The sequence below is a fragment of the Myxocyprinus asiaticus genome, chromosome 20 (assembly GCF_019703515.2).
Source record: "Myxocyprinus asiaticus isolate MX2 ecotype Aquarium Trade chromosome 20, UBuf_Myxa_2, whole genome shotgun sequence".
Classification (NCBI taxonomy): domain Eukaryota; kingdom Metazoa; phylum Chordata; class Actinopteri; order Cypriniformes; family Catostomidae; genus Myxocyprinus; species Myxocyprinus asiaticus.
In genome coordinates this window covers 14,951,257-14,961,673 of record NC_059363.1, presented here as the reverse complement: position 1 = coordinate 14,961,673, position 10,417 = coordinate 14,951,257, and the positions used below count along the sequence as shown (strand labels likewise).

The 10,417-nt window shown below is 37.8% G+C and overlaps 1 protein-coding gene across 1 annotated transcript; it reads left to right on the top strand.

Moving 5' to 3' along the window:
• Positions 1–1,384: 1,384 nt before the first annotated feature.
• LOC127411535 (uncharacterized) lies at positions 1,385–9,251 on the top strand. Its single transcript, XM_051647195.1, has 11 exons — positions 1,385–1,621; positions 2,973–3,070; positions 3,250–3,399; positions 3,572–3,690; positions 3,826–3,962; positions 4,042–4,135; positions 4,294–4,405; positions 4,810–5,033; positions 5,179–5,347; positions 5,938–6,065; positions 6,352–9,251. The coding sequence occupies exons 1-11, from the start codon at positions 1,614–1,616 to the stop codon at positions 6,667–6,669; spliced, it is 1,557 nt and encodes a 518-aa protein (XP_051503155.1). The 5' UTR covers positions 1,385–1,613; the 3' UTR covers positions 6,670–9,251.
• Positions 9,252–10,417: the final 1,166 nt, after the last annotated feature.

Below are 10,417 nucleotides of genomic sequence, written 5' to 3'. Positions count from 1 at the left end.
GATTAGCTGTCCCCGATGACCCTGCGGGCAACATTCTACAGGAATGGATGTGTAAGGGGTCAAAAGTAACAGTGCGTTATGTTCAACATAACACAAAAAGTTCCTCACATCACCTGAGAGTAAGGGCAAGGCCCTGGAGGGGTTATACACCCCCTTTCTTTCACCACTACTATTCACTGCCCTGTTCAACCTGCCCAAGGGTCTTGTTACCATGGCGACGACATGCTGCCCTCTCACTGGCCACTTTCTCCTATGTCGGAATGTGGAATGCCATTGTAACAGTGTACCTCAGCGTTCTGACAGACGAGCGAGGGGTCCTGCTCACTGATGGCAGAGGCACACATGCCTTTGTGTGGTTTCCCGCCCTCACCTTTTGCCCCATCTTACCTGAGAAAGAGAGAAAAGCGAGAGAGAGGAGGGGAGGAAAAGAGCAAGAGAATCTTATCAGAGTTCCCCCAAGGTCTGAGAGGTCTCTGGTTACCAGCCTGCAGTGTCTTTCTGCAGGTCTCACAGAACACCTGTGAAACACAACAACACACATACAGAGAGACTGGGAGAGTGAGAGAAAAATGGAATGATTTTATTCAGCAATTAAAATGTATGATCTGAGATAAAAGCATCATTAAATAGCACATTAAATGGCTTATACATTTTTTTCTTTGCTTTAATAATGAAATTATCTATCCATCCAGCCATCCATCCATCCATCCATCCATCCGGGGTGTAAATTGCAAGTTTCATCACAATACGATCTTGTATCGATTCTCTTAACCAGCGATCTGATGTTTGCTGATATCTCAAAGCCTGCTGCGATTTCGATTCGATGCAAGGACCTGCAATCGATATTACGATATTATGTGCCTATTTTCCATCCATCCATCCATCCATCTATCTGCCTGCTCTAAGTCTTCAAATCTAGATCAGACACTGAATGGAACATGTGGGGAAAAAGGAAAATTTTGTTTGTAAGTATAATTGTCTGAAATATTGCCAGCCATTCATACCAAACTCTCTCTTGTCACTGGTTCAGAAAAAACTTTTTTTTTCTCTCTTATAGGTACACCCTTAACAAGGGTAGGTGATGCAATCCACTAAACCTTACAATGATTGTCTGATGTTTCACAGATGAGGCCATGAGAGATTCTTCTCTTCTCTGACAGTCCCACCCTTCACCCCTTATTCCCTACATAAAGAGCACGGATTCTATTCATCGTTTACACCCAATACACCCAAATGCTGACCCTATTTAACCTAAAGAAAAAAAATCACTCTCACTGCTTTGAAATGTCGGCAAATTCTGCATACTGCTTTTTCCATTTACTGTAGCCTCCTTTTTGACAATTATGATGTCATAAACACCTTGATACACAGGAAAAATGGCAGAGTAGTTTTTCCAGAGTTAATTTTTTTCCCCTCAAAAATAGTTGTTTTTGCTCTATTTTGAGTGTACAGAGTAAAATGTGTCAGTAGAGTGGGAGCGAAATTAAAGAGTAACTGTGACTCCTCCCCAAAATTATCCTCCCAAAGTTTAGTTTATCCGCCATTACTGTTCGTCACGGCCATCGCGATCGCTGCCGTTTGTGGGTTTAGAAGAGAAGTTGCGCTTCTACTGGATGTTAAAGTAAGTAAAGTTTCAAAGTCTTATTCATTTTCATAATATTCGCCTCTGTTTTGAGATCAGTTTGCCACGTTTTTTGAATATTATAGAGATAGCTTTCTCATGTTAACTTGATGCGAAGTTTAACGTGAACGTTAGTGCTCGACACAATGCTAGCTAATGAGGAAAATTCACTAATCACTTGTTAGATGCTGTGGTGCACCAAACTTTACTAAAACCTACTTTAGCTAATTTAATGTTAGCTTCACTGTGGAGGCAAACACATAGCCTAACCTTAATTTAAGCTGGCCTCAAGAACTAAGTTAAGCAAAGTTATATTGAAAGCAAAAAGCTAACATATAGATTACATGAACATTAATTGACAACAGTGAAACTAGCTAGCTGCCTATCAAATGTTTGTCCACTAAACTATTGTAATCAGCGGCTCGAGTTGTGCACCACATGTACTTGACTCTGTAAAGAGTTAAGTTAACGTTAGCCTTAATTGGATTGCTGGAGGCAATTTTTATGTGGGTGAGCATTGAGCACCATGCCTTAACAGAACTATTAGACAGTTATTACAAATTAAAAACACATTAGTGAACAAAGATAATTAATGTTGTGTAGTGCACTAATGCCTGTTCGGTAACACTTTAGAATACTGTTCCGTCATTAATGAATAATGGGAAACACAGGAACAAATAACCCACTAGTAATGACTCAAGTATTACCAAATCCTTCAGAAGGAATTACTAATTATTTTGATCAGTATTCTAAAGTGAAAAGCATGATAACTCCCTAATATTGACTGAAGTCACTGTAAACTTTTGAGTCTTTTGTAAGGTTTTGGATAGTAATGACTCAAGTGTTACCCTACTACATCCTTCAGAAGGAACTACTTATTATTTGGATCAGTATTATAAAGTGAAAAGCATGATAACCCCCTAGTAATGACTGAAGTTTTTGAGATTTTAGTAAGATTTTGAATAGTAATTCTTTCAGATGGATTTGGTAATACTTGAGTCATTACTAGTGGGTTACCATTACCTTATATTATACATTATTCACATTAATTACGAACCTGTATACAGTAGTTCTTAGTAGTCCTCTGGGAGGTATGAAAAAATAGTTATTGAGTAGCTAATAGTGAACTACCTCATTCAACTGAACGCTATTTCTTACTAATTCGTTAATCAGAATTTCTTGTTAGTTAATAGTAGTTACTAGAATGTTAATAGTGCATTACTCATTTTTTCCTGTGTAGTTATTCATTAATGACCGAACAGTATTCTAAAGGGTTACCGAATGTTCTTTTTTTCATCTGATTGTGAGTGTTATCGCCTTTTGTTTAACTTTGTCTTTTTGGTTCCTTCAGGATGCAAACCAACAATGTTGTCAGAGTGAAGTTCAAAGATAGCAAGAAATATATTTTTTCTCCAACACCTTTTACATTTCAGATGTTTTTGGAATGTGGTGAGAAATAACAAACTTTAACATTGTTAAAATCTTTAATAATTTTCCCTCTGAAAAATTAGTTTTTAATAGTAATAAAATAAGTGTATGATTGTATCTTATGGGGTATAAAAACAACTGTTTGTGTTTTTTGGCATTGCTGTCCTTTGTCAATTTGCCAATGGTTTGTCTTCCTTCAGTTGCCAAGAAATTTGATCTTCCTACAATGGACGTTAAAGTCTTTGATGACTCGAAGACAGAAGTTGATGAGGAAGCATTTGAATATCTGCTGACACGACCAGACCTTGGTGTCCTAGAAATTTTCATCCCAGGCACAGCAAGTTTTGATGGTAAATTGTTTGACATGCTTATTAAGTTTTGTGTTTATTCTCAGCAATATTCACCAATTCACTGATTTGCACAGGCTAATATGTCTATTGGACTAATTCTTAATAGCTGTGTAGCATGGTATCAAAGTAGTATGAACAGATAATCAGACCATTGATATGGTTTATATTGAAGATTCTTTAAGCTCAAGCTCATTAGGAGATGCTGGGGGCACATCAGAGTCTGATGACACAGCAATGTTGATTAGAAGTCCTCCTGAAAAAAATCGAGCTGAGGAACGTCGTCTTGCCCAAGTAAGGATCACCAATCTTGCCTCTGAATTACATCTATATAGAATTACTTAAATAGTAAAGATATTTGGAACTATATACACTTGTCAGTTGTTAATTTCTCATCTCTGCTCAATATTACATCATTTCCCTCTCCAGATGGTCGAAGATATCCTAAAGAGCAGCCCTGGAGGCGAGAAGGTCATAAATGAATACGCTCGCACTAAAAGTCTGTCAGATGGCAGAAGACGTGACATGGTGAAAATCTTGGTAGCACATTTGACAAATGAACATGGGTAGGATGTTCATACAGTAATTTGTAAATTGATGTTTATGATGTTATGGGTTGTAATTGGTTTATGTTTTTGTGTGTAGAACAAGCCCTTCCCGACGTTTGAAGGAAGAATATGCGAAGGGAATCATCTCCCTATTCCCATACTTGGCTGACCCCAGGAGCAAACTTGGTTATGTAAGTAGCTTTTGCCTCTCAGTCTTTTTGATTTACAGGAGGAGGATATACTCTGTATATTTCAGAGTAAAGATTATCTACATTATAATTGATATGGCATTTATTTCCTTAGTCGTGTAATGTATAACAACTAGGTCTGTGTATTGTTCTGGTCATAGGAGCATTATTACAATGCAGAAGATGGAAGTGGATATTTGGCATGGAGAATTAAAACGCTGCAGAAAGAAGGATCAGAGGGACGGATGAAACGCCCACGGCAACCACAGACAGGTGCAATATTTGATGTTTAGTCAGTGCTTTTATTAGCTTGGCTGCAAGGCTTGAATAACTTTTTTTTTTTTTTTTCAAATGAACATACAACTTGATTATTTTACTCATCTTAACATTTGTGACTTGTCTTTGAAGTATTCTTTTGTTCCAAATTGGTCTGTCATTAAGTCATATTGTGAATGAGGTCAAGAGTTACATAGTATATAAGCGCTGTTCTTTTTAAATGCAAACATGCTTTGCATAATCATCAGCGTTGGGCAAATTTAAATGTCACTCTAGGATATATGCATGTTTTCCATGTTATTTCCTGTCATTTCCTGTCATGTATCTAGTGTTGGTATGTTGTGCTTTGGAAAGAAAAGGGACTACAAATGTGGTTTTCATATTGTCTTAAACACTTTCAGGTGGGCCAACTGCTGACAGGGATCCCTACAAAGAAGACAGCTGGTTGAATGATGAACGTCAGTGTCAGGAAGCAATTGCCCTGATGAAGCATACAGCTGATGAGGCAGTGGTAAAGGAAAAGATGAGGTTAACACTGGCCTATCGCCAGAAGATGCTGCACGACCCTAAAGAGGCATCTGATATTCTATCCATTTTCCCGCGATTCATGGATATACCAGGCTTGGTATGTGAGACTTCAATTGTTTAAACAAACAAACAAATATGAAATCAAGTGCTATTGTTGTTCTGCAGTAACACAGACTCGTTAGGTAAACAAAGTGAGTTCCTACTGTGGTACCTACTTTAATTATCTTTGTTATTTTGTACAGATTGATCAAGATTTTGGACTTCTATTTGGTGATGCGACCTCTGCAAAGTTGTTGGAGAAGTGGTCTACCAACATAAAACCACAGGTTATTGCACAGAGCCATGGCCTCACACAGACTAGTGAGCTCCAAGACCTCATCCAAAATGCTGAAGCCACTGAAGTTGAAGAAGGTAACTATTGTGCTATACCCTAAATTGTTTTAGAGGAAGTTATGCATTCATGAAAAGCATAGCTTTATTCAGATATATAGAGTTTCAATTTTGGTCACAACTTTACCCATTAGACATGCATGATTCATATGCAAGCTATGCAACACAGACTTGCAATGGGTAAACTGTTAGAATGATAATTACCTGTTTCTCTAACATTTCTACCCTGATCTTTTCTCAAAGGCCTAGTACAGGAGTTGCAGATTTACAGTTTGAAATTGTTTTCATTTGGGACGCATGGTTGACATGTTGTAGATAAAGTTTAACTGTATGACCGCATTTCAGTATCTGTAGAGGTTTCACCTTAATTCATCCACACATCTGTTGTCATCAAGACTTGGCCATGAATGTGCTGTTAATACTGAATCTGTGTGCAGTATAAACTAAGGTACTGGAGTGGTTAATGTATTTATACCAGCACATCATCCAAGTTGAAGATAAGTCAAGTTAAAATGAGTAGGAGGGTATGTTCAACCCCTTCTACCTAAAAACCAAACCTAAAAGCCTATTTTTTATTATTTTTTTGTTTATTTTGTTTTCCGTGTCTCCAGGTTGGGACAGCGATATGTCTTCCATTCTGATGCTGGTTCACCTTTTGCCACCCTCATGTCAAGGCCGCAAAAGACCGGGAAAAATCTCAGCTAGACAAGCATGTGATTGTCTTGTGAAATTCATCAAGGTGAAGCTACTGATGAAGCTGATCAAATGACACTAGTTCATAATGTCGTGTTACTATGTGACCTTGAACATGCTTACTTCTCATACAGGTTCTTAAAGATAACCTGTCCTTTAAATTATTGTTCTTGTGCTATTCTTTTCTACTTAACACATACTTAGTAACAATCTGTTGGAAGTATGTAATAGAGAAACTTTGGTGGAAGACATCACTGTATCTTTATTCATGCTGTATATTGACTTTATCTGTTAAGTCACATTGGCACTAATGTGTTTTCATTCTTTTACAGACCGGAACCAGTATCCAAGGGCACTTGGATAGCATTGGAGAGAGTCTCCAGCCATATCTACTTGTTGTTGGGCCGAAGAGAAGTAGGGTCCAGTCTTGTTTTATTGTAATTGACCAACATGCTCTACCCTGTAAGGCCTCTAATTCACTAGCCTGTGTTGATGAGCTTTTCAAAGCTCACTTTGTCTTTGGCACCTCATACTGTCAGGAATTGACCAATGTGTATAGCTTTCTGCAAACCACTGTCTATGACATAGATGTTGAAACCACCAAGGTGAATCCCAGAGTGGCTGAGTTGAGAGCTAGAATGCTCCAGTGAGCAGATGAATTGTTTCATTTGTAAAAGGGAGCATGCTAGTGCCAATGCCCTTATAAGGCACTTTAAGTTAGTTCATGGCCTTTGTCCAGGAAAAGTCTGAAGTTAAAATGTGCTCAAAGAGGTTGTTCACATGTTTACCATAGTTTTTCTGGATTACGAAAGCATCTCAGCAAGTGTTGTGCAATTGACAGTTCACGCACCGATTATGGTGAAAGCTCATCCACCACCAACTCCATTTCATTAGGGGATGTAGGTGTTTTACCAAACCAAAATTCACCTTGTGAGTCTGTACTCTTAAAAACAAATATAGTAAACAGTTGTGCAACAGTGGTAGCTGAACTAAAAGTTGCTGGTGTCGCAGAGACAACTATTAACTATGTTGTTAGTGCTCTAGAAGAAGTGATTGGAGACGTTCATAGTCAAACTCAAGAATCTGTGAAAAACAGCCTATCTTTAGAGGAGCCCATAAAGAGTGCTGTTGAGTCTCAAATTGATCAGTGTTTTGAAAAAATGCAAAATCCTTTTGTGGCATTAAACACTTGAGAGCAAGAGAATGCAGTACTTTTCAGAGAAATGGGGAAAAATAGATCCTGTTGAATATGTTCTCGGAACAAGATTTGCTACACGGCGTAACAGAACAACTGGAACTTATGCCCAAACCATTGTTAAGGATAAATTTGTATATATACCAATTCTTGAGACATTACAGTCCATTTATAAGCACCCTAACATTAAAGATATGATGACGAGAGATTCACAACAAAGACCAAATTGTCTTTATGACATACACGATGGAGAATTCTTTAAGAATCATGCGCTCTTCTCAAAACAAAGACATGCAGTTCAGATCCAGCTTTTTTTGATGAATTTGAATGCTCAAACCCCCTTGGATCAAAACGAGGAATACATAAGTTAGGAGCTATCTATTTTACCCTTAGAAATATTTCCCCTAAATACAACTCGAGTTTACTAAATATCCATTTAGTTGCTTTATTTCATGCACAAGATATCAAAACTTATGGGTTTGATAAAATACTAGGGCCGCTTGTCCAGGATATCTCAACACTGGAAACCAATGGAATTCAGATTCCTTTATTTGATCATACAGTTTATGGAACCATTGTCCAAGTTACTGGTGACAACCTCGGTGTCCATTCTTTATTTGGTTTTGTGGAATCGTTTAGTGCTAGGTACTGTTGCCGCTTTTGCCTGCTAGAGAAAGAAGACTTTCAGACAGAGTTCAGTGAAGATAGTCCAAAGATGTCAGTGCGAACTAAAGAACTTCATGCTGAACACTGTCAGAATATGCAGAGCAATCCCAGTCTACCTTATGTAATGGGAGTAAAAAAGTCTTGCCTTTTAAATTCTTTGCAATATTTCCACACCACTGCAAATTTTTCGGTTGATATCATGCATGATATATTAGAGGGGGTTGCACAATATGAGATGAAATTACTTATTCAGCACCTGATTGACAATTACACCACATCAGCAGAAGTACACAGACGAATTCAGAGTTTTAATTATGGCTTCATGGAACAAAACAACAAACCTCCTGGTGTAGCATTAAGAGAGGGTTCCAATGACCTGGGCTTAAATGCCACTCAGAGCTGGTGTTTACTGCGTCATCTGCCCATTATGTTTGGAGATCTTGTGCGTCCTAATGATCAGCACTGGTATTTGTTCATTTTATTGCTTCAGATAGTCAATATAGTGTTTTCTTCAGTTATATCCACTGGTATCACCATTTATTTGAAACACCTGATTGCAGAGCACCACAGTTTAAGCGTTTGTTTCCTGATAAGAACTTGTTGCCAAAGCATCATTTTATGGTGCATTACCCCAGTTGTATGCAGAAAATTGGACCACTGCTACATTGTTGGTGCATGCGTTACGAAGCGAAGCATAACTTTTTAAAAAGCAGTTGAAAAGCTTTAAAAACATAACGAAAACATTAGCAAAGAAACACCAGTGCCAAATGGCTTACATTTGGCAAACATTTGATCCAAATGACATGAAATTAGGTCCTGGGAAAATGGCCCCCTTGAATGAAATGGAAGTTGGTGCTGAGATGGCTGAGAAACTTAATGTACCTATGTGGACTAAGGTCCTAAATGTGAAATGGGTCAAGCGCTGTGGAAATACTTATCGGTTAGGGTTAGCGGTTTGTGTTCAAGTTCAGAATGACATGCCTGTATTTCATGTAATCCAGAATATTGTTATCAAAGATGAGCAGGTACTTTTGATAACAACTGCACTGAAAACGTTTTGTTTAGCTGAACATATCCATGCTTACAAAGTTGCACATACCACAGAAGCACCTTCTGTTTTGGAGATTACGGATATTTTGCACCACAAGTTGTTTGACATTCTGATGTCTTATGGTTGTGATTCTGATTTGTATATTGTACCATATTGTTTCATGTAATTCTTCTTCGTCTTCTCCCTTACATTATCACTATCACAATTTTTTTTTTTTTTTAGTATTATTGTTTTCATTATTTATTTTTTTATGATCACAAGTGAATTAAGTGTAAGTGTAATATTGTTTAAACAGGTGCTTGAAAAATAAAATTGTGAGACATGAGTATACAGTTTGTTGTTGATTTTATTTTCAGACTGAAAAGCAAGTTTTTCATTTATATTTTAGGGCTTTTTGAGGGTAAAACATGAATGTTGTAATTCAGAAGAATAACTCTGGATAGAGTTATTCTTTGTAGTTCACTCATAATTGATGATAAACAACTCTGGAGGGGAAGTAAATTGTGGCAGAGTAAATTTGAAGATCCTCTGAACAGAGTTAAAAAGTAGCAGAGTCAGTTTCTTTTAGCTCTGAACTGAGTAAAATTGTACGAGAGTTGATTAAAAAAAACACTAAATAGAGTCAAATATCACAGGAAAGAGTCAAATATTATCACTAAATTGAGCATAATTAACTCTGGAAAAACGGCTCTATCAAAAGAGTAACTTTTACTCTTTTCAGAGAGGGACCAAATGTTATCTGGCATAGAGTAAAATTTTCTTCAATTTGAGTAAATTTTACTCTGACAAATTTACTGTGTAGACTTTGAATATCACACCTCTAAAATGCTAACCACACACAACACACTGATGCTAATGTGCCAGTTTACAAATGCCCAGCTGAAAGAAAGAGATATTATGCTTAATTGGCTGGAGAGTGAATTAAGTTAAATGCCCTTGTCAAGTTGTGTGTGCATCTGTACACATGTATGTGTGTGTTTTACCTCCTCGGCAGTGTCACACACTTTGTGTTCAAGTAGACTATGTCATCACCTGCATGTTTGCTATTCAGTCCCTGCAGCCTTTTGCTTGTTCACACACACAATGGACAACGTTACCACAGCCCTCACCTGGAGCCACGCAGACTCTGTTACAGGTGAGCCCGGGACCAGGTAACACACACCATCTGGGGAAGGGCAGGAGTTTGAGTGTGTGTGACCGAGGGAACAACGGTGCTGAAAGAGAAAATACATTTACACACCGCAGATCAATTTCAGTTTCACCATTGACTCTCTTTCTGTGAGACAAAAGCCACAAACACCGTACTTCCCAAGCAATCTGCAGACAGGAAGTGATTATTTTAAAGCAATACCACAGGTTAAGTTAGAATTCATTTAAGTGATGATAATGTTTTTGTCTTTAGGACAACATAAACAGACATGAAACAGACATCACTGGGCGGGGGAAGAATCTGGAGGAGAGAATAAGATTTAGAAAGAGGGAGAGA

Coding starts and splice junctions, on each gene's coding strand:
- LOC127411535 (XM_051647195.1), top strand. Junction 3,963..4,041: donor CATTTGACAAATGAACATGG/GTAGGATGTTCA, acceptor TTTTGTGTGTAG/AACAAGCCCTTCCCGACGTT. Junction 4,406..4,809: donor CCCACGGCAACCACAGACAG/GTGCAATATTTG, acceptor AAACACTTTCAG/GTGGGCCAACTGCTGACAGG.